The sequence below is a fragment of the Microtus pennsylvanicus genome, chromosome 13, assembly GCF_037038515.1.
Source record: "Microtus pennsylvanicus isolate mMicPen1 chromosome 13, mMicPen1.hap1, whole genome shotgun sequence".
NCBI lineage: Eukaryota > Metazoa > Chordata > Mammalia > Rodentia > Cricetidae > Microtus > Microtus pennsylvanicus.
In genome coordinates this window covers 75,154,260-75,181,287 of record NC_134591.1, presented here as the reverse complement: position 1 = coordinate 75,181,287, position 27,028 = coordinate 75,154,260, and the positions used below count along the sequence as shown (strand labels likewise).

Here is a 27,028-nt window from a genome sequence, read left to right as displayed (position 1 = left end):
CGGGCATGTATACTGAGGGTCAATGTGCTCACCTTTTATGGGCCAGCAGCTAGACATGCACCTAAAATAAATAAATAAATAGGATGCCTACAGATTCACCCAAAATGCATGTCTGTGAATGCCATAACTTCTTCACTGCTAACCGTTAAAGATTTTCAATGGCTGGGTGTGGCGATGCACACCTTGTTCCTAGCACTCTGTAGCCAAAGACAAGAGGTTCTCTGTGAGTCTGAGACCAGCTTGGTCTACATAAAAGTTACAGGTTTTAAAGTGGATTTAGTTACCACGTTGGGTGCCACTCTGTAGTATGGAGCGGCGGGGCTGTGTCCCGCCGCCCGGCTAGCTTTACCCAAAATAATTACATGGAAACTGTATTCTTTTAAACACTGCTTGGCCCATTAGCTCTAGCCGCCTCTCACTGGCCAACTCTCACATCTTGCTTTAATCCATTTTTAATAATGTGTATAGCACCACGAGGTGGATTACCAGGGAAGATCTTAACCTGCGCCTGTGTCGGGTGGAAGAATCATGGCGACTGCTTTACTCTGCTTCTTTCTCCCAGCATTCTGTTCTGTCTACTCTGCCTACCTTATTTTCTGTCCTATCAAAGGCCAAGCAGTTTCTTTATTAATTAACCAATGAAAGCAACAGATAGACAAATGACCCACCTCCATCAGAGAAAGATTCAGATATCAGCTCATACATGCTCACACGTGTATACCCTTGTGCAGTAACCATGCACACACTCACATGCATGCACACCACACAGGAACATGCAAGTGAAGATAAGAGGCAGAAACAATAATGGGCTAGAGAGATGGCTCAGAGGTTAAGAGCATTGCCTGCTCTTCCAAAGGTCCTAAGTTCAATTCCCAGCAACCACATGGTGGCTCACAACCATCTGTAATGGGGTCTGGTGCCCTCTTCTGGCCTGCAGACATACACACAGACAGAATATTGTATACATAATAAATAAATAAATATTTTTTAAAAAAAGAAAACAAAGTAAATGTGTGTGCAGCTGCTCTGTCCCTGTGCAGTGTGCATTAGACAAAAAGGAGATCTTGGCAGACAAGCGTCCAGCAGACCAGAAGGGCTTCTGCCGTGAGGCTGATATGTTTGCTGCTGGAATGCTGAGATGTGTGTGACTTTGGGTAATAGATTTGTACATCTTTTTTCTGTGACATTTTACCTTTGTAATAGGGGAAATCCTTATGTTTAAACATTAATCCATGACTCTTCATTTATCGTGGGTTCTAGAATTATAGCACCCCAGAAAATCACCTTGTGTCTGAAGTCTGTACCTTTTTTCTTCCCTAACTAGGCCCTGAAAAGCACCCTGGGATTCCCACTTATTCGCTTTGAAGATGCTGTGATCAATCTGGACCCATTCACTCGGGTGCACCCCTATGAGACCAAGGAGTTCATCATCAATGACATCCTTAAGCACTTCCAAGAGGTGTGTGTGCATGCAGACAGGGAAGGGTGGAGTGAGGCAGGGGCAGCCAGGACCAGGCAGCACCTTGGTTCTGGGTGTTGGGAATCTAAGATGTCACAGCTCTGCTGTGCTGTGTGAGTCAGGTCTTGCCTCCCTCCCCACCCCACCCCCATAGATATTCTGAGAATCCCAAGACTAGCTTATGCACTGTTTGTCTTGTTCCTCAGGGTCGGTCCCCGGGCTTCCTTCCCTGGGTTAGTCACAGCTCCTAGCTGTTTAGCTGGTGCTTCAGGAACAGCGCAGGGTACTGTGAACTCTTTATGCACCAGGCATGGCTGCTTTCAACAACCACACCACTGTTCTTAGCGCCTCTGAGATCTTGACCTTGAGTTGAACTTGACTTGTTGGTTTTTTTTTTTTTTAAATCAAGCGGGACAGTTTCCATTTTGTATTTTTTAATCTAGACTGCACAATTCCAAATATAGAGCCTTGAGTGGATCATCATATCATGTAGAATCTGTTAGTTTCCACAGTCAGAGCTTACTCATTTCCTTCCCTAACTGGAGATACACACACCACCACCACCCCCTGCAGGGACGTGCACAAGCAGGTACTCCTGGAATCAGGCATCAGACACGCAAAGGGCCTGGTGGGGGTTTGCTTGCCAAGTCGGGGACCTTCTCTCCTCGCCTGCTCCTGCTGAGCGCATACTCCAGAATCACCCCTCCTTGCTCCTGCCTGATTCTCCTAGTGGGCCTGGCGGGAAAGTCTGATGCTTGTTCATAAAAATCCCCAAAGACTCTTTCCAGTCTCACAGCTGCTTCCATTCTCCTAAGTGGCCTGGGAGCATATTTGTAACTGTATTGAAAACAGTCCCCCAGTGTGTATGTTGGGTGAGGCTTAGGGTCATTCATGAGAGGAAAGGAGGTCATTGGGGGGTGACGAAGATTGAGAAAGTCATCATTGACAGGACTGGGGGATGAGATAGATCCCTGACCTCTTCTTGGGGACACTGGTGCTAATGTACCTTTCCTCCCCTGTTCCATCCCACAGGAACTCCTCAGTCAGGCAGCGCGGATTCTAGGATCAGTAGACTTCCTCGGCAATCCCATGGGCCTTTTGAATGATGTTTCTGAAGGGGTCACTGGACTGATAAAGTATGGAAATGTCGGGGGCCTCATAAGAAATGTTACCCATGGAGTGTCGAATTCTGCTGCCAAGGTAAGGGAATGCTGATGAGCTCATGGGATTAGCCTCAAGAGGCCTCTCTGTCACTGAGTTTCATTGGTGGTTAGCTGGCCCAGAGAAGCAGCGCTCACCCCCTCTCCTTGCTGCAGTGGTTTGCCTTTGCTGCAGAGGTCGGCCAGCAGGGCCAGGGAGCATGCTCCAAAGCATGTATCTTTCCCCTACCCTGGCTCTGCAGCTTGCCTGGTCAGAACAGTAGTCACATGACCCCTGGGCTTTGTGTATCCTTCCCCACACCTACAGAATGAACTAGCTTTTTGTAAACATGAATTTGAGGGGTTGAGGATGTGGCTCAGTGGTAGGACACTTAACTTAGCATGCCCAAGGTCTCAGGTATCATCCTTAGTACAAAAGAACCCCCCCCCCCCCAAACCAAACAGTATGAACTGAACTATGCCTTCTGCCTGAGATTTGCCAACAAATAAATCCCCACAATTCCATGGGGTCCAATAATACAGTGGCCCTGCAAGCCATGTGAACCTAGCTGTGGGAGGACAATGGGGCTGTTTTGTGACCTCGTGGTTCCCTGGCATCTTGCTTGGTGGGCATTATGATGGTCCACTATTGGTACCCGGCAGTGGCTCTATGTGTGGAGGTGGCTGAGTGCAGTAGCTGTTCCATGGTGTATGCAAGTTGTCTGAGAGCCCATCTTGTTCCCAGAGAGCTTGCCTCCTTCCTGTTCCTCTCTGTGGAAATGTTGGGGGCCTCCTAAGAAATGTTACCCATGTGGACACTGTCTTGTCATTCATGAAAGAAACCCACGGAAACACTTATGGGTGTTTGCTGCTTCTTCCTATGGGCCTGACTCCTGTGAGGCCCAGGGCTGCTGGGAAGAAAAATGGCTCTGGCAGGGCACCCCACCCCTCCCCTCTACCTCACCCCATGCTGTCGAGCAGAGAGGTGCAGCTGACTAGCTTTTCTGTGCTGGAATGGGTGTCTTTTTCAAGCGTGTCACCAGGGAGGACAGTCTTCCTTGGATCAGTGTTTCTGAGGCTGTGATGGTCCTGGGTCATAGCAGAAGGGTATGCCTTGTGATTCAACACAGAGAAATCTTGCTTTCAGAAGAAGAAAGAGAATTTCTTAGAATACAACTGGGAAGTAGGTAAAGTCAGGGCAGGGTCTTAAAGGTGGCCCCCATCTCTTCGGAAGTCTTCCTTACGCTGCCCCCAGCCCCATGTATGTTACAGTACATTGCTGCTTGACTTCCAAGTTCTTCATTTAGCGCCTGGACTCCATGTCAGCAGATACCCTGCAATATTCTGTTGTAAACACTCTCCTTAAATCTTTTGATTCAACTTGATTGATTATCGTACTTTATAGTGTCACCACTTTTACGTAAGGGGCTTTCCAGGGCCAGAGTCGCTTGACTACAAACCTTGTTAACTGTGTCAGCATATTTCATGAGTTCATCTTGTCTCCAGTAAGCTGAACAGTATTGAAGTCACAGGTTATTGAGGGAAATTGTTCTCTAATTTATTTTAATAAACCCTGAATTTGTTACTAAACACTTGAGTCCATCTTGCTGCAAGACAGGAAAGCTCCCTCTTCACATGGGCTGGTCTGTCTGCTGACACCAGGCCAGACCATCTTTGGTGCGGCTGTGTGTGTGGCTGGGCCAAAGCTTTCCATCCTCCAGTGGTTCTGGGGAGTTGAAAGCAGACCTTCAGGGTTGCCTTGTTGAGCTGTTTTGTCTGCTTCTCTGCATTCATGAGGGGGTTTAAGGAAATGCAGAGGACACAAGAATCAAGCTTGGGCCATGGGGTAGTATTTAGAGTGCTGAGTTCCAGTGAGGAGGAGGGCAGAAGGTGACCCCGCCCCTCACTGAGCTACTGCCAGCCACCTGGCTTTGCTCTGGTGTTGAAATCAGTTTGTTTGTTGTGATTTGGACCAAGTGCTGGTAGTTCTGTGGCTTTCTTGATGCCAGCAACAGTAAGGGAAAGGTGCTGGTACAGGGACAGAGCACAGCAGCGCCATGTGGCACATACTTTTCTTTGCAAACACTGAATGCCTTTTGTCTGTCAGGCCTGTGACAGAAGGCCCTTGTCACACACTGCCCTGCTGGCGTTAATCTCTACCCTGCAAATCAGGAAGCCAGGCTTAAAGGACTTGGACACATTTTCAAGGTCAAGTGACTAAAAATGACAGGGTTGTACTAGATCTAACAGGGTTGTCCAGCTCATTCTAACACTCCCCCACCAGCAATAGCTATCTTCCCTTGTGTGTCTAACTAAGGTCCTTTCTCAGGCACTTTAGAGAATGCAAACTATTCACAATTGCTAGCTTCCTACTGGAAGCTTGTCCTGGACGCAGACATTGCTTTGTTAGCTGGTAAGTCTGCTGCTGTCCTATCTCCTTTTGTCCTCTCACCAGCAGGCCTGGGGAATGGTGGCCTGTGGTCACCCTCTCTACATGCAGTCAGAGTTAGGTGCTTGCAAATGTGCCTTTGGTCTGGTGACATTGGCTGCCTAGGTAACCCAGTCAGGTTAAGCATTGCTAGTGTTTCCGAGAAGGGACTGAAGCTCAGATAAGGGCTGACCGCAGTTAGCAGACAGCTGCAGAAGCTTTCCTTTCCTGGATCACTCTTTTTTGCTCTTTTTTACTTCCTTGTGGAAACTCATTGTGTTCCTACAATGTATTTTGACCATGGTGTATCCATCCACCTCTTCCTCTTTCCACTCCGCCTAGTGGCCTCGCTTTGTCTCCCTCCCAGCTCTGTCACCACCATTGTTGTTGTTATTAATAACCCCCTGAGTTCAATTAAAGTCTAGCACTCAGGAGACTGAGGCAGGAGGATCTTGAGTTTGAGGCCAGCAGAGGCTGCTGAGTGAGATGCTGTCTCAGAAACCAAACCATACCAAGGTCCTGTTTGCAAGCATGAAATTGTCAGGGGTTTTTTCAACACTTGGAGATCAATGTGGGCAGGTAGAGATCGAGGCTGACCTTGAGTGACTTCTGCAGAAGCCAGCTAGGACCTCAGATGAGGTTTTCTCCCACTTCTGTTTGGGGCGGCAGTGTGCAGTTGAGCCATTTCCCTTCCGCTGACCCTTTGTCCCAGGAAACCAGATTTGGGACAGCTCAGTGCTCAGTGGACTTTGCTACTCCAGAGCTTCTTCTCTGACAGGCCGTGCCCCAGTGCCTTCCTCATTGCCCGCCTCATCGCCCACGTCTTCTGCTGTGGCCTTGTAGCAAGCAGGGCAGCCCAGCTGCCTTTTGTTTAGGAACTAGCATTTGTTTGTGTTTGTTTTGCAGGCAGTATATTTATAGGGCTCAGACGAGACTAACTCACTATTTATTCAAGGAGAAAGTTAGATCTTTGCACAAAAGAATGTTCTGTGTGGATTCTGAAGGGGAACAACAATTTATGACTATGTCTGTTTTTGTCATTATGTGATTGTTCCATTTTATTGTCGAGTTGATTATCCCCATAATAGCTTTTCCATGTACCTATAAGCGAGAAGTAGGTGGATGGCTTCTCGTAAGCATTGGGTTTTACTGTGTTTAAGTTGGCATAGTTTTAAGTTGAGTGAAATTTGCTTCAGACAGTGATCTACCCCTTAGAGAATGTAGGATTTTCTGTTTTCAGAAACCCTTTGATCCCAAGTCACCTGAAGGATTCCTTTTCTGCCTCAGATGGGGTGTATTCGGGCTGTCACATGCGGAGGAATTACTTACATGTTTACTGGCATCAGAGGTTTTGTTTAATTTTCCCCTAATAACCTTGAAGGCTAAAAGTTTAAATTCTGTGTAGTCAGAGGCAGCTTTGTGATGCTGACTGACCCTTCCTAGCTCAGGCAAATCTTAAACATCAGGGTGGTCAGCAGCCTGTTTGGCACCGGGCAGTGGATTGGTGGCATGAGAATCCCAAATGACCGAGGTTCCCAAGCACAGCTTTGGCGTTCCTCTCCTTCAGCCAAGGAGGCAGCTCCCCAGCCAGCAGAAAGCAAATGACAACCCCTACACTTCCTAGTGTCATCCCGTCAAGAGTGGGCTCCTGAAGTTGCCTTAGCAGTGAGCAGCACACATTTCAGAGGACTTCACCTCGTTTCCTAGGGGTACAGCTGTGTGGTGGAAGGGAGTAAAGCTGAAAAGATCAAAAATAAAAAAGCCTGTCTACTCCAAAGAAGCAGGTTTTCTTTTTTTGGTTTTTGTTTGTTTCTTCCTCCCCTCTCCCTCCCCCCCCACAGGGTTTCTCTTGGGACTGACTCTTGTAGACCAAGCTGGCCTTGAACTCACAGAGATTTGCTGCTGCTGGGATTAAAGGTGTGCACCACCACCACCCAGCCTAAGAAGCAGTTTTTCTAAGTGCAAAAGATGGTTAATGCAAGAAATGTAGCTTAGGGGGCTGGAGAGATGGCTCAGAGGTTAAGAGCACTGCCTGCTCTTCCAAAGGTCCTGAGTTCAATTCCCAGCAACCACATGGTGGCTCACAACCATCTGTAATGAGATCTGGTGCCCTCTTCTGGCCTGCAGGCATACACACTGACACAGAATATTGTATTCATAATAAATAAATAAATAAATAAATAAATAAATAAATAAATAAATAAATAAATATTTAAAAAAAAAGAAATGTAGCTTAATCAGGCTTAGTACAGCCCTTCCTGTCCTTCACACCAGTGTCTGATGTGCCCCAAGTATTGTGCCAAATAAGTTGAAATGAACTACACCCAAGTTTTACAAATTTTTTTATTATTATTATTATTAATTTCTTTATTTATTTTGGTTTTTTAAGACAAAGTTTCTCTGTATAGCAGCCCTAGCTGTCCTGGAACTTGCTTTGTAGATCAGGCTGACCTCAGACTCACAGAGATCTGCTTGCCTCTGCCTCCTGAGTGCTGGGATTACAGGTGTGGCCACCATGCCCAGCTAATTTTTATGAATTTCTGAAGGACAAATCAACCGATTTTTGACAGTGGAAGATAAGGATCACTGTGTCTGGAAGATTTCATTTTCCTTAAGTTCTTTCTCCTTTATGATTGTCATGGCTAAGGTTTCCACCTATTATAAGAAGTGCCATTTTGGTCAGTATCGTAGTTAGAGTCACAGTGTGTAACCTGGCTATGGTCTTCAAACCCCTCTTCTGGTGCCTTCATCCTAGGAGCTGAATTGTAACCTCTGTGGTGCTTGACTACTTTAGCATTTCCAGGCAGCTAGGATGTCATTTTAAAAAAGTAATGTTTAAGGGCTTGGAGAGGCGACTTGGCAGTTAAGAGCCCTTACTGCTTTTGAGAGGACTTGAGTTCAGTTCCCAACATGTACATGGTACCTCACAATCATCTATAATTTGAACATCAGGGGATCTGACACCCTCTTGTGGCCTCTGTGGACTCCTGCACTCATGTGCATGCATACACATACACACAAAATTAGAAATAATCTAAGAAAATAATATTTAACTTCAGCTCAGAATGCCTAAAACTAGAAAACATTGTATTACCTACTGTCAGTTAACAGCAGAATGTTGATTTGTTTTTTCGCAGTAACTCTCTTCCCTTCTTTCTTTCCTCCCCTCGATCTCTCCCATAGACTTTGAAACATCTTGTCCCTGAGTTCTGTAAGCATATGACTTTCAGATGCTTAGCAATTGAGTTAAAAGGCCAGGTGGGGAACACTGGGGGCAATGTGTCATTTTGAGAAGTCTATACTTAGTTCTGTTGGCCTGTTCTGTAGTTTGCTTCTTGGAGGAAAGTAAAAAAAAAATCTTACTCATTGACACTAGTCTGTGTTTGTCTTCATCACTTATCATTGATGACACCTGCGGGTAGGGAGGTGTTGCCCCCCACTACTTTACAGATGAAGAAATAGGGACCTAGAAGTAACTCCCCCAAGGTGGCCTGACAGAAGCTGGTGTACTCTGGATTTCCCCCGGGCCCTCTAGCTCTTAGTACTTTGCTAGTGACTGTTTCTGGAGTCTTCCCTTGTACTACAGAAACAAGCATAATCTGGTACTGGAGTTTCCCCATCAGTGTCCTCTTGAGCCTTGCAGCAAGTCGTCTCTCTTGCCGAGTGACTTTCAGAGACCAGACGCAAAGGAAAATGACTTTTCTTCTTAGAGACTTGGGAATCACACATGAACCATGGTGTTATTTGTGTGAGCTATATGAGAAGTCACAAAAAGCCAAGTGGACATAAAAACAGGTTGGAGCAGAATCTTTGTGAACGGAGGGGCTGGAGTAAGTGAAGCTTCTGTCAAGGCATTACTTAAAGTAATCTCTATGGCCTTGGGGAGGAAAGACCATGGAAGGAAAAGGGACTTCCAGAAAGCTAACAGACGGGCCTTTTCTTTGCCTCGCCTCATAGCCAGATGATAATGTGCTCAGGCCTAGCTCATTGGGAGCCAAGGGCACCCCAACATGGCCGCAGGAGAGCAGAGGGACACCACCCTCACTCGCAGCGTGTGGGAAACGTGCGCGTCCTTCCCTTTCCTGTTCACCTCCTGCGCGTTTCTAAGAAGGAAATGTCTTGATTAAGCATGAGGAAAGTGGTTGTAAGCCAAACATTAGGAGGCTCCTAGAGACTCAGGTAATGACTAGACAACGAAGCTGGCTGTCCCAGTCTCCCCTGCATGTCGTTCTCCCTGTTCTTCTTCTCAGCATCTTACCTGTGTTTGTGATGCTTTTCTTGTACCTCAAGCCAGAGACTGTGTATTTATAAGGCTGAGCCCAAATACCATCCAGAAAGTGCTCTTTCCCCAGCAGAGGTTCCTCTGGCACTTTGTACTTCTGTTATAGCAGCAAGCGTGCTTCCTTGCATTATAGGCTTTGGTGCATATTCTCCCAGTATATGCAGACACTTGCCATTGCGTTAGTTGCAGATACTGTGGAAGCTACTGAAGAAGGATGATGATGATGATGAGGGAGGGAGGGAGGGAGGGAGGGAGGGAGGGAGGGAGGGAGGGAGGGAGGGAAGGAGGGAGGGGGAGTGCATATGTGGAGTAGGGCTCTTTACAGAAGAGTGGAGGTTGCAGTGGGATCTCTGCAGACTGAAAGCACTCACATGGGAAAGTGCTGTGGGGGCCATAGGGCAAGAGCTCCCTGTTCTCCTCAAGGATGAGTGAGGTTCAGGGCCTATGGAATTATGGAATGTGGATGTCTGCTTATTGCTTGCATCCTTGAGTAGACTTGTCTGAGGGCAAAGATCTTATCTGACAACATTTTTGGCTGATATTCCTTGTGACCAGCCATAAATATTTGCTGTAGGAAAAATGGAAATGAGCCAGGTTGCTCTGTATGGGGTATCTCTTATTTGGTTTGGCATTTTTTTTTGCATTGTGTATATTCAGCGAAGTTATGAAATAAAACACTGGCCTGCTTTTTATTATCTGTTGTTTAGTTTTTAATGTAAAATAAACAGAAACTCTAGAATGGTTGATTTACAAGTGTGTCCCAAACATATCTGAAGTTTGCAGCTAACCAAAATAGAAAAGGGCATCATGAGCTGGCTGCATGACCACAAGTTCAAGACCAATCTTGGATACAGAGCAAGACTCTTTCTCAGGGACATTGTGACTTGGAGGATGTACTATCTCACCAGCCTTGTTAGCCCTCAGTCTTACATTGCACAGTCCACAGCAAAGACTTATCACTCAGGGTTCTGGCAGGCCCTGGCTCCACCCTTGGTGGACTATTGGAGAAAGGGGAAACAAACCCAGCTCCTCTTTGTCAAGTGAATAAAAGTGTGGTTGGAAAGAGCTGTTTACTTCTTAGCAGGGACATGCTTAAGTCAATTATAGTTAGGTAATAAAACCTTAGTTTGGAGGTGTTGGACTTCTAGTGTCTTTGCTGAAGACATTGTTGAGCAGAATGTGCTGTCAGAGCCAAACCATTGCTTTAGTTCTGTTTCCTTTGTGATGGTCAAAACTGGGTATTGTAGCCAGTAAAGTGATTTCCTCTTTATTGGTAACTGGGAAATGTACAAGGTTAGGGCAGTCACCAAAGAAGGTGCAGCAGCGGCTCCATGGAGTTTTATAGACATTTAACCTTTGTAGCACGCTCCTGTTGCCTTCCGATCTTTACACACTTAGACATTAAACGTCAAGGATTATTCCCATTTGACAGATGAAAACGTTGAGTCACAGTACAGGTAATTAGCTTCTGGAGGGTCAAAAGGAGCTTGCAGAAAACGACAGGACCCTTGGCTCCTGCAGCCTCAGGCTGTTCCCCTAGCAGGCGCTGCTGCTTCCTCCTCAGGAGCAGGAACACTTTCATGTCTGTTGGCTCACTAGGCTTGCAGACATCCCCTATGGGGCCAGCAGGCCAGGCTGTCATCACTTTCCTCTGAGTGGTGGGAAAGTCAGTCACCAGTGTGAAATGGGGCAGTCAGTCTTGAGCCAGGTTGCCAACCCCTCTCTGACCTCTGGACTGAGCTACCCCAGGGAACTCAGAAGATAGCCCCTAGGAGCCCCCACAGCTTCCCAAGAGGCCTCTCTCTTCACTGCCATCCTGCTGTGAAGGGCGGCCTCTAAAATTCCAGGTTGTCACAGGGCTGCAGTCACCCAGCCACGGGGAAACAGGCAGTTTCCTCTAGATTCTAGCAGCCTATTTCTAGTGGCATTAGTGAGTTTGATTAGTGTCCCATGGCCTGAGCAGGTGAAAATTTTAGACTGCTACAGAGTAACTGTCAGGAGAGACTAATCAAGTTAAATTAATCGGCAGTCAAGATGAATTCCCAGGTCTCTGAATAAACAATAAAAGTTCTTGGGACAAAGTGCAGGATTAATTTGCTGCCTTAGTCCTGTGTCACCAACCTGAGGTCCGTGACAAACCCTGTTGTGGAAATACCATACGTGGTAGCAGACTGGAGCCTCTGACTTCCGTAAGCGCATCTTGTATTCCTAAGAACTCTCAGGCCAGATGCTTGCTTGTGCCTGCTGGATATGGATGTGGAGAGTCAGGCTTTCCTAGATGTACATGGAGACACACCGAGGACAGCAGACGTGGGAAAGAACATCAAGATTGGCACTGAGCACTCGCAGACCATTGTGAAGAGACCAGGATCCCAGGAGGGGTCACAGGGCCAGCTTTCAGATGCAGACCTTGCCCTTGGGAGGGCAGCTCGTGGCTGCCTGCTTTTTATCTTGTAGAAGGGAAGGAGAGAAAAGTAGTGGGTCAGAGCCCTGGGGTTATAGATATTTGTTTGGGACCTCCTTTTTTAAAAATTTAATCTTTTTGTGTGTGTGTGTGTGTGTGTGTGTGTGTGTGTGTGTGTGTGTGTGTGTGTTAAACGCCTATGCAAATGTACATGTGTGTTGCCTGTGCATGCACACGCAGAGGTCAGAGGTTGACATCAGGTGTCTTTATTGTTCTCCACCTTATTTTTTTTTCCATTTTGAGACAGACTCTTTTATTGAACCTAGAGCTCACCTGCTTGAGCTAGACTGGCAGGCCAGTGAACCCCAGAATCCATCCCCACTTACGTGCTATGCCTGACTTTGAACTCAAGTCCTTACGTTTGCACAACAAACCTTACCCACCTCTCCATTTCTCCAGCACCTTGTTCTCTCTATGGATTTTATGTGTTTCCATGACTATCTTCCACTACAGACTAAGGAGGACAAGGATCTAAATAGTTTCCTCTTATGTTTTTAGGGCTGTGCTGGGTACAGCGTGGATAATGTCCTTGGGTTGTTGCCCTGACCCATTTGTTCACCTGCGTGGGGAGAGAGGCGGGACTCCTTTGAAGCACCTCGCCTAGCTAGTCTTTCAACAGGATCTCATCCAGCCAGTAAACCCAGGCAAAACTGCACCTCCCCTATAAATAAGCCAAGTAGGAAGCCCTTCCATACCCAGGTTTAGAGGACGGCTGGTGAGCTAAGGCAGAAGGGAACTTTAATAGGCATTATAGTCTTCTGTGCCCAAATTAATGTAAGTGCTGGTCACATTCGTTCTCGAAATGGTTGATCTGTGTCTTGCTATTAGCAATTGTTGTCACCAGTTCCTTTTAAAGTCTACATAAAGAGAATCTAGGAGTGGCCTGGGTTGTGCAGCAGGCCCAGAGACCGTAAAGGCTGTGTGCTCGGTGAGAATATGGCTCTATGAACCACAGACCTTTGCTGAGCCTCTCTCCCCTTCTGGAAGGAACTCCGTGTGCTGCTGGAAGCCAAGTGCTGGTGCTGGGTGTTTACTCGTCTTGCCGCGCTCTCCTTTTGGCACAGGAAGCTCTGGATGACACTCCTAGGTCTCTGCGGGTGCCAGGAGTCAGGGCAAAGCAAAGCAACGCAGGGTGAGCTGCATACGTGTTTGTCCCAGACTTCATAGTTTCTGCCTGACCAAGGGCTGTCACTGTCAGGCCACTCCCAGCCAGAGTCCTCACTGGAGTCAGTACATGAAACCTTAACATTTTGTGCTTTTTACATTAATCTAGAATTCTTTGCCGAACCAGCAGACCAAATGGTGGCTAAGTCCTGCCCCCTCCCTGGGACAGATGAGCACTGTTCCTGCTTGTGCCCTGTCTGTCTCGGTGTTTTGGTTCAGACCTGCATGCCCCCTCCATCAGAGTCTCTTCACAGCTGAGGTGTTTTGTCAGAGCAAGATTGCAAAGAGTTAACACTTTTGCTTTTTCTCAAAGTTATCTGTGAAGAGTATTAGTTGTTTAATAAAGCGTGCCTGCCCTCCGGATGAACCCGCCAGTGACTCTGCAGCTGGGGTCATCCCAAGTTCACGCGGTGGACTTTTGACTGCCTCTGTGTCTGTGCAAACAGGTCGGCAGCTCCTGCGGGGATCGTTCATTCAGGCCTGTAACACAAAACTATTGCCAATGGGCACCTGCTGGGCCTGCTTCCCAGGAGGGCGTGGAGAGAAGACACCAAACTCCTCAGGCACTGTGCAGATAAGAGCCATAGGGGCTCAAGGGATCTCTAGTCAGGCCTGCCCCTGGGACCCACTGAGGGCCAGCAGGCCAGTGTCAGGGAGTGTTAGCCTGGCCAGGCTGCGAGGGTAACATGGGAGCTAATAAAGGCAGTGGGGTGGGGGTAGGGGGGAGGCGGGAAAGAGAAAGGGGGGTAAGAGGGGGGTATAGAAGGAGGAAGAAAGATTCAGAGTACATTCCCCAAATTTCCAGCACATTCTTAATTCTTCCAAACAAGAAAACAGAGTCTGTGGGTTTGGACATGTCTAATCTAAAACTGTTGTTCCTTTTGCCTGGAACTGTATTTATTGGTTCTAGCTGCCCTTTTCGTGGAATTCCTGTACTACCAGGAGCTCACCACAGTGCATTGACTCTCTTTGAAAACCTGCAGGCCAACAGCTCCAGTCTCCTCCGTTTATGACTTGCATATCCAGCAACAAATGTGTAGTGGGGGATGATCCAGATTGCTCCCCTTTGCTTGGAAAAATCACCCGCCCTCTGGAGAAGGCGTCACGGGGGCTCTGAGTAACCAAGTCCACACATGCTCTCACATGCTAGTGGCAGAGATGCAGCAGCGTGGCACTGGGGTTGAATGCCAGAGAACATTCTGGAGAGTACCACACAGTTCTACTATAACCCATGCGCTCCACACAGCTGTTTCAGAAAACACATGTCATCTGCAAACGTTTGATTTTCCTGCTCATCTCTGTATTTACTTAGCCTACATCTTCCCTTCATTTCCAGTAAACAGTTAGCTGTATTTATAGACTTGGGTTTTCCTAATCTTCCCTGTGATGATATACTTTTTAAAAGCAGTTTTGTTCTCACAGAAGCCTTCCTTACTGTGTCTGATCCATTTCTCATAACTTTGTGCAAAGAAACATTTAACTTAGTTCTGCACTACTGATAACAGTCCCAGAGATTACAGGCAAAAGCCAGAAGCCGGTTTTCTTCATCCAGGACTGTGGCCACGTCTGGCTCTGTATGCTCTGATAAGGACAACAATGTTAATTTTGTATTTCCTTGGCTTTTGTCTCTCATAATTTGTTGCCAAAATGAGCAAGCAGCTTGTCCACCTGCATGCTTTTTGTGGACTATGTGGTCACAGTGCAGAAAGGAGCCAGACCGCATGGAATGCTGTCATCTGTGAACTGCATTTCCCTTTATTCCTCAGTGTAGCAACAGGAGCTATACAGAAGATGTGGGGTAGCTACCAGCACCCACTGTACCCTTGTTAGGTAGCTTCGTGTTTAACCGAATAATTGAATGGGCATCTGTCAAATAGTACAGGCTGAGCTGGGGATGTAGCTCCATGTTCATTGCTGGCCTGGCATGTTTGAAGCACTGGGTTCAAGCCTAAACAGTGCTGTTTTGTTTTGTTTTAAGGTAGTAGCTGGCATTTAATGTCTACTGTGTGCTGTGCACAATGATGCCTCTTACACAAACTAATCTGGTTTTTAAAAATATTTATTATTGTGGGTGAGCATGAGCATCCATGTGTGAAGGGCCTTGGGTTCTTCCCTAACACTGTGAGTTCCGAGGCTTGCTTCTTACCCTCTGAGCCACCTCACCAGCCTGTCTAATCTGCCTGTTCCTCAGCATCATCCTCCTAGCTGCTCCTTTTACAAAAGAGTCACTCAGATATTAGTTAACTTGCTCAAGATTGGGGAAAGACTGAGGTCAGGAAGCAAGGCTGCCTGACTCCCACCCATACTTTTGGCCCTCTTATGGATGATGCACTGTCACAGGCTTCCCTGCTGTGCTCCCCCCTAGGTATCTTGTTTGTGGGGTCAACCACGGTTGGTGCTGGGCTCAAGGAGGTGCACAGAGTACTCAGCACATTTCCTGTAGTTTCCTCTTGCATGGGAGTGCTTTTGTGGATGCTGCTGCCCTGTATCCAGGATGAAGCATGCAGCCCAGAACTTCAGACTCTTAGTCAGGGCACCTGAGCCTTGTTCTAGCTCTACACAGACCTAACTAAATACAGAGCTGTGCAAAGCGTTAACACATAAGCAGTTTTGCTGTATTTTAGGCCTTTCCTCTAGCTCACAACTGTGAGTAGACAGCTAGCTAGAAGCACTAGGCTTTGTGCCAGGTACCAAGGACACACTGGGGGAGAAAGCCAAGACTTTGGTCTTCAGGGGCCCCATGACACAGCAAAGAAGAGGGTGGGAACCTTGTGTTCAGGAAGCATCCAGGTGCTGAGGTAGGGAGGGCTGGCACAGAAGGAGAAATCCATGGATATGGGTGCCACACAGACTATAGACTGTAGACAGGAAGAGGTTCACAGGAGGGATTATGTATGAGAAGCACAGGCTTGTGTGTGCATGGCGGGGGGAGGGGTTCACTGTGCCAGAGCCTGGAGATGGACCACTTGGCTAGCTGGGCTAGTTAGGAGACTGATCACTGTTTGCCCCATGGAGAATGAAAATAAAAGAGAAGAGACTTAAGTGTTTGACCTTTGGAGCCTAGTACTGTGCCATGATACCTGTGATCTACATAGAAGAGTTATTGTTTTGCAATTATATTGTGTATGATTAGGAGAAAGAGTCACACATTTCACAGTCAGGACAAACCAAACTCAGGGGTGGGAGGCCTGACTCACTTTAATTAATATATACACACACACATACTTACTTATTTAGTGTGTGTGTTTTCATATGAAGGCCAGAGGACAGCTTGAAGGAGTCAGTCCTCTCCGTGTGGGCTCCATGTTGGCAGCAAAGCATCAAGTGAACCCACCTTGGTGCCCCACCCAACCTGGAGCTCACAGCAAAAGGAACTGTCCACTTACTTGCTGTAGTGGCTCCAGACTGCTCTCTATGGCCAGAGTGGCTCTGCCGGAGTACCTCAGCCCTTCACCTGCCACAGCAGAAAACTGTATTAGAGTCAGCGAACTGAGGGCCTTGTTAAAACGCCTTTGGACCACAGGAGGGAGAGAGGTGGCCGGTCTGTCTTCAGCTGAGCTGTTCTGCACAGTGTGGAGCTCAGCAGGGGCACCGCGTTCTGTTGACCACCAGACTACATTTGGGAAATCCTCTGACTCCACATGACTAGCCATTATGCTGCTTGATGATCTTTTTAAGCATGTTGGTAATCTAGAAGTGGTCTGAAATTGAGAGAGAAGAGCATGTGTCATGGCTTCCACCTGCAGCCCCTGGTCTCATCTGCTTTGATCTGCAGAGACTTCCCTGGAAATCCTTCCACGTTTCTACTCAGTGCAGCTCACAGTGTTCAGAGCTTGGCTGGGAGTTTTCTTTTTCATGGATTAAAAAGGGCCATTTCTCTTGAGGCACACATGACCTCTGCTTTCCTGCAGCTATTTAGACTTAAGACCAGATAGCTTCCTGGTGACTTCTTGGAGCCCATAATCTCCAGTGCTTAGAGTCTTAACACTGGAGTCATTTGCCCAGCAACTGAGCTGGGGCCTGACTCAGGCTCCAAGTTGGGCTCCTTGCCATATATGGTCAAGGAAGAGTCAGTCCCTGGTGCAAACCTCCCAGGCTGTCAGGATCGACTCCCTGGCCCTGACTTTCTTAGCATGACTGTGTGCCCACTCTCACCACCCAAATCTTAAACTTAGGTCCTGACCATAGGTAGAATGAGTCGCCACTAGAAGACTTGGAGAAATATGCCAAGGATTGACTGCTCATGCCCAACCTGCATTCCCACCTCTATTTTACATATGGCTTCTCACCTGCAAGGTGACTTTATTAGCAGTGGGAGCCTTTGAGGATGATCAGGTCAGGAAGATGGCACCCTGATGATTGGGATGAGAACCATATTCTGAGAGGAGGTCTTGGACTGTTGGTCAGGTTGGCCTGGAACTTCATCCTCATATAGCAATCATTCTGCCTCAGTCCCCCGAGTAGCCGGAATCGCAGGCTGTGCTACCACATCTATATCCTTTGATTTTTTTTTTTATTTTTTATTTTTATTTTTGGTTTTTCGAGACAGGGTTTCTCTGTGGTTTTGGAGCCTGTCCTGGAACTAGCTCTTGTAGACCAGGCTGGTCTCGAACTCACAGAGATCCACCTGCCTCTGCCTCCCGAGTGTATCCTTTGATTTTTGAACTCATTGTTATTATTGTTTTTAATCCAAATTGGCTTCAAACTCATGATCCTCCTGCCTCAGCCTTTTTATATTTTTGGTTGTGAGCCTAGCCTTTTAACGGCTGAGCCATCCCTCCAGGCCTGCCTCAGCCTTTTTAATGCAGGGATTACAAGCTTGCATCATCATGCCTGGCACATTAGTGCCCTTTAAAAATGAGCCAGTTACCCCTTCCCATGATGCAAGGTTACAGTGAAAAGATGGGTGTCTAGGAAGCAAGCACTCTTGTAACCCCGGGTCCTGGGCAAACCAGGGCTTCCTCAGTGTCCTTAGGGAATACCTAAGCTCCTCACCTGCAGGCTTACCAAGAACTTTCTTTCGTGTTTGCACCTGAGTCTGGCCTCAAGCTTCTCAAGGAAGTAGATGAGACTTAATCCAATACCTTAGGTCTTCACTCAACTGCTCTCCCCACCCCTTTCTAAAGGAAGGACTAAGCTGCTTACTTTTCCAGAGGCTAAGGGCAGTTTTCAGTGGACATTCATGCCTGATCACCAGTCACTTCCCTAGACATTGCCTGAAGTGAGCAGTGTCTCTGTGCATGCTTTTCCAAGATGCAGGTTCTGTCCACACATGCCACCCCCAAGCAGGTTAATACATTCTCAGAAACTGCTTGCTTTCCCTGGGAGTAATCTCCTGTTGTTAGTGAGTTAAGGGTTCTGGAAAGCCGAGAGGACTTGCTAGGGTGGGGAGAAGGAAGCGAGCCTGGATGGACTTTGATAACCTCTTTTAGATCCAGGAGTTCTGGAGTTTGCCAGCTTCACTTCTCCACAAGGAACAGTGTGTGTCTTGAGTGTCTGTATGAGCTTCAGCTATTCTGGAAGGCATTTTCCTACAGAGGTAATAGTCAGCCTCTGGACAAGCCGTGCTGAGGGAGGCCACACATAGCGCATCTCTGTTGGCCGTTCTTGCACTCTTCCTGCTTTCTTCTGAGAAGTGGGGATTGTGGTTGTCCTTCTGTTGTGAGGACTGAACTAGGCCACTTCACGGGTGCTGTCACCAGGTAGCTTCACAGGAGGAGACCTTGTCTAGCTAAGGTCCCACTAAGTCATTTTTGACAAAATTTTCTTCTTTGTCTCATGAATCAAGATACTGTTCTTTGAGAAAAAGTTTCTAAAAAGTTTTTTTTTTCAGTTCTAGTCACTGCTAGTTAGTGTCAGAGGTGACTTGGGACTCTTTTTCAGAGTCTGTGTGGCAGGGCTAGAGAGACAGTTCAGCGGTAATAGTACTGGCTGTTCATGCAGAGGACCCAGGTTCAATATCCCAGCACCCACAAAGTTCCTCACAACCACTTGTAACTCCAGTTCCAGGGGAAATCCAACACCATCTTCTGATCTCCATGGGAACTGCATGCATGTGGTGTGCAGGCATACTTAGAGGCATAACATCCATACACATAAAATAATAACAATAACAATAATAATAATAATAGAATGAAGTCCTCGTACCTCCCTAGAGTGGAGCTAGTATTACGTAGACATCATGATATGGCTACTACAGAGGATATTTTTTTTTCTCATAATCTGTCTCAGCACTTGAGCAAGAGGCTTTGGTATTTGTTGCAAATCCTGTTAAGATGGCACAGCTGTTCGGAGCCACCTTCCGCTTTCCTCTGTGTCATAAGATTCTCAGCAGTGGGTGTGTGGAAACTGAGTCCTCAAGACAGACACCAGTCATCTGCCAGGAAAGCCTGCTGACAACATGTTCAGCCACGACAGGACCAGGCATACATACATGACTGCCTTTAAGGGGCACATGGGCACATGAGATTGCTCAGAAGGTAAAGGGGATTGCCACCAAGTTTAGTGACGTCTGAGTTTGATCCCTTGTGCCTATATAGAGGAAGAAGAGAACTACTCTGACAAATTGTTCTCTGAGCTTTACACACACTCTAGCACATATATAGCCCCCCCCAAGAAATAAATCTATGTAATTTTTGTTTTTATTTTGAGACAAGGTCTCTTTTACATAACCCTGGCAGTCCTGGAGCTCATTATGTAGACCAGGCTGGCTTCACAGAGATCCACCTGCCTCTGCCTTCCAACTGCTGGTATTAAAGGTGTGTGTCACCATGCCTGGCAATCAGTGTAATTTTTAAATAAATATGAAAAACAACAAGGCATCTTGCCTACATGATTCTCGTAATCCGTATGGGAAAACCCTAGGCCTTGACTGAGCCCCTTCTGCTGGTCTGTTGAGGTCACTCTCCCAAGCCTGCCTCCATTCTGATGTCTCCATGCCTTCAGGCTTATAACAAACCCTACCAGTCCTTTTGAGAGAAAAAGCCAAATCCTATTATGGAAGTGCTTCAAACCGCTCTGAGCTTCCGGATTAATCTGAAACAACATCTGAGTTCATAACTGGGTCACAGTTGCAGAACCGCAGAGACTCGCCAGTTCAGCTGGTGTGTGCCTTAGACCATTTACCACCCGGGCAGTCTGGAGGCTGGACCTTACTGGATGCCTTTAGACCTTGTGCGCTGAGATAATCGGGTGCTGGTGGATAACTTTGTTTCTAAATGAGAAGAAGTGGCCTGTCCCGATAAGTGTTTGTCCATGAAATGGCTACACAGGATACATCCCAGGGCTGGAGGGCCTCAAGAGTCCGGAGAATGGAGGAGGGGAAAAGCAAGGTCACTGGCTTGGAGGTGCCACTGACACAAAGTGAGTGTCCAGCCCAGCTTTCAAGTGCCTTACTGTTCTTGGTTCCCCTGCCAGGCCTGTGTCCTCTGGATGACATAGAATTGTAACCACATAGAACTGTAACTGGAGGCAACCTGTTCTGTGTTCTGTAGAGAGAAATCTGGGTTCCTAAATAGCCCCTTTTCACCAAACACCAACTTATTACTTGCCAATTTTTTTTCTATGTGTGTCCCCACTTACCCCACCCCTTACCCTTGGCCAAGTGACAGATAGCTGTTTGGTTTGCATTTTGTCAATGACAGACAGTTACTGGCTTGGGGGTCATTATTTCCTTAACTTTCCTGTTTATAAATATTGCAGAAAGGTTCAATGTCAAGACAAAACTCACAGAATGTTTTGAAAGCCTTCTTTTCCCTCCCCCTTCCCTCTCCTCTTTTCTGATTGTGTGTTGTGCTGGGGATTGAGCCTAGGCGGGTGCTGTTCCCACCGAGCGACATTTCCAGCCCCAGAATGATTGTGTACTGCAGCTGTTTTAATGATACTGAACAGAAGGGAATAGTTAGGACCTTTGTTTTGAAGTGATTCAGGTCCTAACTGCCTTGAAGCAGGTTTTCTTACTAGCTACCAGCAGAGTTGAAAACGATTCTGGAATTTAAAGTCCGAAACTGCTTCTGAGAAACTTGTTAAAACTGGGCAGACCCTGGGCCCAGCATTCTTCTTTAATTACTTCTTCAGCCCCTCAAAGGAACTCTCTGGAGTAGGAACTTGCAGATGGATAAACTGAGGTCCAGACGAGTTGGTGCCTCGCACTGTAATGGGCTGTTAGTGACAGGCACATGCCACTGCTCTGTTCTGCATGCTGACCTCCAGCACCACACAGAGCCCCCGCCTGCTTGCCGCACAGCACGTGGATGGCCTTTCTGACTGTGCATCCTGGGCATTGCCTAGGGGACTTGGAGCTCTGCTGCTCATGCTGCAGCTGTCCAGCCTTGTCCTTGGATGAAGAGTGGACCTCTCCCCTGTGCCACAGCCTCCTGTTACTTCTATCTTTTTTTCCTGTGAAATACAGGTGACAAGGAAGATACTGTCACTAGCGGTTTGTAAGGCTCTTAAGGAGGAACTTTCCATTAGGTAAATAACTGTGAAAGAAGAGCCTCAGAGAACAGGGAGAAACTGAAGCTTAGGCTCCTGTTACACCAGCCAAATACCTTTGGCACCCATGCTTGCTGAGTATCACGGAAGAGTCAGGGAAACGGACAGGACAGAACTGAGGGACACAGTGTGAATTTTCTCCCTCATGCCATTCCACCGTCTTCTTAAATTTCTGAAGTCAGCAGTTCAGTGCCAGGCCCCCACGCAAACCCAGGCTAGCTTGTAGTGTCTCCGTGCGTATGGATGGCAGGATTGTTTTGGAGGACTGATGTTAGCAGTTCAGGAGAATGGGCATCTTGAAGACTTCTGAGGTTTTTTTACCCTGTGCTGAAAACACTGCTTTATAGAACTTAAAAACGCACAAGTGTGGCGAGTGCTGATGCTTCCTTCAGCAGCAGAAGGGGAGCCCACTGTAAGTGCGTGAGCAGGTTCCTGAAGGACACTCTGTTCTTGGCACCTTAGCTAGGCTGACGTTCACTTGAAGCTTTAAGTGTTTTCGTAGGCTTGAACTTTTTTTTTTTTAAATGAGCTAGATTGACTTAACTCTTAAGTCTTCTCTGCTGTGGAGGTTTTCATTATTACCACCGGAGTGGTGCCTTACCAGATGACCTCCCGGGTCCCAGTAGCTTGCCCATTGGTGCAGACTGCTCTGGAGCTGTTAGGTCCCTCTGTAGAGAGCATGCGTCACGCTAGAGGATCCTCTGTCAAGCCACAACAGCCCTGTAGAATGTGTTTATTCCTATTTTACAGAGGTCGAGGCCACTCAGCACTGTCTTACTCAGTGTCCCTTATGTATCTCTGCTGTGGTCAGTGCTGTGTGCCACGTTGTCCAGCCTCACTGAGTCCTCGAAAGTGATAGTTGTAATGAATATTTCGGAGCTAAGATTGAAGCTGCTGTCCACGGTCTCTCTGCTGTTGTGTGTCACAGCAGCAATTTGAACTCCAGTGTGATTGTCTTTCTGTGACACCGCAAACACACCATCACCTCTGGGCAGGAGACAGAACCCACTTCTGACTGCCTCCAGGTGGCCCCAGTGGCTCTCACTATGTTGGACCGCTGCCTGTTAGACTAGCCACACAGCCAAGCTGAAGTTGCTCATGACCTGAAGACTTATCCTTTCCCCAAGAACCTCCGAGAGTCATCTTCTGTGAATACTCTGGGTGCTAGACTCCGGCACTGATTTATATCAAGACAGTGAGACAAGGACTGCGCCTGGGCCAGGCAGATCACTCCAGCACTTACTGTAGGTCTTGTGAGTGTCTCCACCCTGCTGACGGCCTCCTTCAAAGCTGAGGGCATAATGAGGGCATGTTTCCCAACCATAACAAGTGCAAGGCTGTGGACACAGAGAGGAATGATCCTAGAATCCCATCCTCCTGACAGCCTGCATGTCAGCTTTCTGTTTGTGAAGGAGAGACAGTGGTGTATTTTATCAGCCCACTTGGATGGGAATAAGAAGTGGATTTAAAGATGGCCATGTGATTGTCCCCAAGGTGATGGGACACAGTCTTGATCGCTGTGCCTGTTGCCTGTCTGGTTTTGCTTTCTTCTGTGTAAAGTGTCTCTATTGGTAAGAGCTGGTCAGCCTCCCATTGGCACAGGTCTTCTCAGGTCACAGACTTTATTATCTATATTTTTTCTATTCTCAAAGCTACTTTCTGCTGGACAAGGTTCCATATAACCTCTAATCCCAGAATAGAGGTAGGAGGAATTGGAGTTCTAGAACAGTACACTGGCTACAACAGGGCCATATCAAAACTAAACTGAAAGGCTGCTTTTCAGGAGGGCAGATCTTCCTAACAGTAGCCCGTAACTGTCTCTTTATGCTTTCAACTCAGAAGTGACAAACAGCAAGTCTAGATGGCTTGCATGAATAGGGTTTGTTTGTTTGAGACAGGCTTTCTCTGTGTAGCCCTGGCTATCCTGGAACTTACTCTGTAAACCAGGCTGTCCTTGAACTCAGAGATCCACCTGCCTCTGTCTCCTGAATGCTGGGATTAAAAGCGTGTGCCGCCACCACCTGAACCTACAGGTTTTATAGCAGGAAAGTGAGACTAGTAAATTGACTTAGGTATAGACATCTTTAATAAGAAAAATCAGACTCCTAGCCAGGTATGGTGTTACATGCCTATAGTCTGAGGCAGGAGGACTACATAGAGAGACCCTGTCTCAGAAACAAAACAAATAAAAAGTGAAGCATTGGATAGGCATCTGGAAGAATCTGGCATTTGGGATGGAGAGTGATCTTTCCTTGAGATGCGGACCTTCTCTTGGGGATTAGCATGGGCTTCATACAGAGAATCCCTAGGAGCCTGTTGGTGCTGGATGCAAGGCAGCTGTAGCAGAGCCAGGTGTCAGTGATAGCTTTGCCATGGGCTCCCTTCTGAGCCTCAAGTATCTAACTGGTTTAATGGAGGGGCTTTGGAAGAAACAGGGTCATGCTGGACATTTTCCTCAATGATGTCCCATATTCTCTCAGGAAGAAAAGTTGGCTTTTATATTCATTCTTGTCAACTGTTTGTCACAAAAGGTAAAGTGGCCTCCACTCACACATTCTTCTCGGTGCTTACTTTTCTCTAGCTGGGCAGGATGCTGAAGGCAGTCTCAGTGCCTTAGTGCATCCTGCCCTGCAGACGCCAACACAGCTGTCATCTTACCACCTCTGGTACTTTGGCACAGCCTGAGGGTTAACACTCCAGATCTGCAGTACTGACCAATGCTTTTAGGTCACTTCTGTCATTGCAGTGAGACCCGTGGCTGCATCACAGTCTCCAAGGCCAGTGTTTATCTTCCCAGCGGAGTCCATGCTGGGCCAGATTCAGTGCCTTGTAATGACATATGCTGTGGAGATTACTTGAAGTTAGAGCTGAAAGGTTTTGGACACCATCCACGGAGCACTCTAACTTTATAGGTGGTCCCACTCTGAAAACTTGGTTTGGAGACTTGTGTTTATCTGCTGTGAAGTATGGATGTTAAAGTTAATGCTAGTGTGGCTGGCCACAGTTCTAAACCTTTGAAAGGGTGATGATTGTTCTTAGACTAGCAGCTAACTAACAGTGGGAATGCTAGCTGGACACCAGGCCCCATGTTTCTACTGCTGATCTTGCCAGGTACATGGTGAAGTAAGGGCCATTGCCTCGCCCTAGTGTAAATGGAGGCTCAGAGCATAAAGCTCCCACAATGCCCAAGAGGGGCCTGCTCTCTGACTCAGGCCAATGTGCACGTTCCTGGCCTTCTGTCCCGTGATGGCTCTCTAAGGACAAAGTTTGTCCTTCATGATCCACAGTATTGGCTTTTCAACCTCCCAAGGTTCCTCTTGTTGTTCTAAAGGAAGTCATCAGATTAACTTCCATTAATTTTATTTCTGTAACTAACTGTAGAGTGATGGAGAAGGTGGGGCTGAAAAGCAAACTGTGATGGGGGTCAGATTTCAGGAGGGTGTGCCAATGATGCCCTAGACCACATCAGCATGAGGGTGCGGGTAAGGAGGTGGGAGGAGCTTTCCCATAACTGGCGCCAGGAAGCACTTGCTACTTCATCCCAGAGTCCGGAACTCACCTGGCACTCATGTCAAGAAGCCTCCACTGATGACTTTCAGGACAGATCCGATCTGTGTTAACCACACCCAGAAGTCTTCCTTCCTCGCCCCACCCCCATCAATTCAGAATGAAGTTGGCCCTCAGATGCCTGCCTAGTCTCCTGGGTCCTCCAGGAGATTGACCTATAATCTCCTCATTGGGCTGAATATCTAAATAATATTCCTGTGAGTTTTCTAAGAGGTGAGACCTGGGTTATTGGCACTTAAACCAGTTGTTTTGGTAGATCCTTTCTGAGAAGGTTAATTATATATTTGATACCCTTCCCGTTGTATGCCTGAATGGTGAGGATAAGTACCTGCTGTTTATTAACTGTCAGGCTAAACCTTTTCAAATTATCTGGTGACAAAACAGGGGTTTATGTTCTTTTTATCCAGCTTTGATGGATGAGACAACTTCTCTGGGTAAAGTCTGCCAGAGTAAATAAAATCTTCCGGTTTGTGGGGGATGATGGGTTTGCACTCGAAGTCATGGGTTCGAGTCTGCTGTTCGTCTTTTCACCCACCTGCTTTTCTTCCTTTGATAAATGGGGCTCGGTGCCCTGGTGGGCACTTGGTGACTGCGGAGTGAGTGAACAAAGGTGTAACTTAAAGGAGCTTCATCTCACCTTTTCTCTTCCCCATTGAACCCTGCGCTCAGTGCGTGCTGGTGAGCATTCCACCAAGCCGTACCTTTCCCAACCTCTCCAGAGATTTCCGTACGAAACCCTAGAGCAATAATCTGGCCTGTTTTCTGCCTTGAAGCCATCTGGTTCTTAGCACAAAGGGCTGTGTCCTTAATATGAAAGGATTCCAACCCTCACTTCCTCTCCCCCTACCCCTGACCATTTTGTATAAACCTTTAACTTAAATTTTTTTTTTTAAAAAATTGTGTGTATGTGTGTGAGCGTGTCTCTGGTGCATGTACACAAGTGTGTGCCTGTGCATGTACACATAGGCCAGAGGAAATGTCTTGCTCTATCAACTTCTACCTCATTTTTGAGACAGGGCCCCTCATTAAGCCCAGGGATAGACTGGTGGCCAGCAAGCCCCAGCAACCCTGCTGTCTCTGGCCAAAGTATGCCAGGGTAGATAAGATCCTGTGATTTATGGGAGAAGATGGATTTTCACTTGAAGTCATGAGTTCAAGGCTGCTGTTAACCTTTCTAACAACTGCCACAGCCCTGGAGTTCCAGGCATCTGTACAACAGTAATGGCTTTTTACATGGGCCATAGGGATTTGAACTCAGGTCCCTGTGCTTGTTCTTCAAGTGCTTCAATCCGATAAGCCATCTTTCCAGCTTCCATACTTTTAACTCTTCAATACATTTTCAGGGGTTCTCATAAAGTAGCTCTTACCTGAAACTCTTAGGCCTATAAGTCTTTAAACTTTCTGGATTTTCCAGCTTCAAGACTGTTTACATGTGAGATTTCCTGGGGAGGAGACAAGGTTTAGACGAGAAATTCACCTGGATTTTATACGCACCTCGCAGGTGACTGTTTCGTGGTTTTGGTGTATCAGCATCTGACTGCAGTTCTTCAGATGGGCATGGCGTGGAATTTCCGCTCGTAGTGCTTTATCAGTGCTCACAAACTCTCAGAGTTTAGAATATTTTGCGTGTAAACTCTTTTGGGGGTTGAACTGGTGTGTAAATGCTTTGAGGGAATTCTTGTTTCCCTGTGAGAGCCACCCTGCTGGTTGAGACAGTGTGTGTAATTCAGCAGCTAGTCTCTGTGTAATCACAATTCACTGACGCCTAGCTAAGAGTGAGGGAAGGGATTGATTTAATAGAAAAATAATGCTGAGGCTTTAAAACTCCTCTTTGTTTTTAATTTGTTCCAGTTTGCAGGGACGCTATCAGATGGCCTGGGGAAGACAATGGACAATCGGCACCAGTCTGAGAGAGAGTACATCAGGTACCATGCAGCCACTAGTGGAGAACACCTCGTCGCCGGCATCCATGGCCTGGCTCATGGTAAGTCACTTGTAGGCGGGCTGGAGAAGAATGTCTCTTCTGCCACAA

The 27,028-nt window shown here is 47.1% G+C and overlaps 1 protein-coding gene across 6 annotated transcripts in view; it reads left to right on the top strand.

Moving 5' to 3' along the window:
• Vps13d (vacuolar protein sorting 13 homolog D) overlaps nt 1–27,028 on the top strand; it is a 256,944-nt gene that overhangs the window by 147,073 nt on the left and 82,843 nt on the right. For all 6 annotated transcript variants that reach the window (XR_012907550.1, XM_075946687.1, XM_075946686.1 and 3 more), the window contains 3 exons: nt 1,325–1,459; nt 2,492–2,659; nt 26,848–26,980. Coding sequence is in view for 5 of the 6 variants with exons in the window: in XM_075946687.1 (XP_075802802.1) it covers nt 1,325–1,459; nt 2,492–2,659; nt 26,848–26,980 (436 nt within the window). In the remaining variant the exon portion in view is untranslated. The remainder of the gene's footprint in view (nt 1–1,324; nt 1,460–2,491; nt 2,660–26,847; nt 26,981–27,028) is intronic.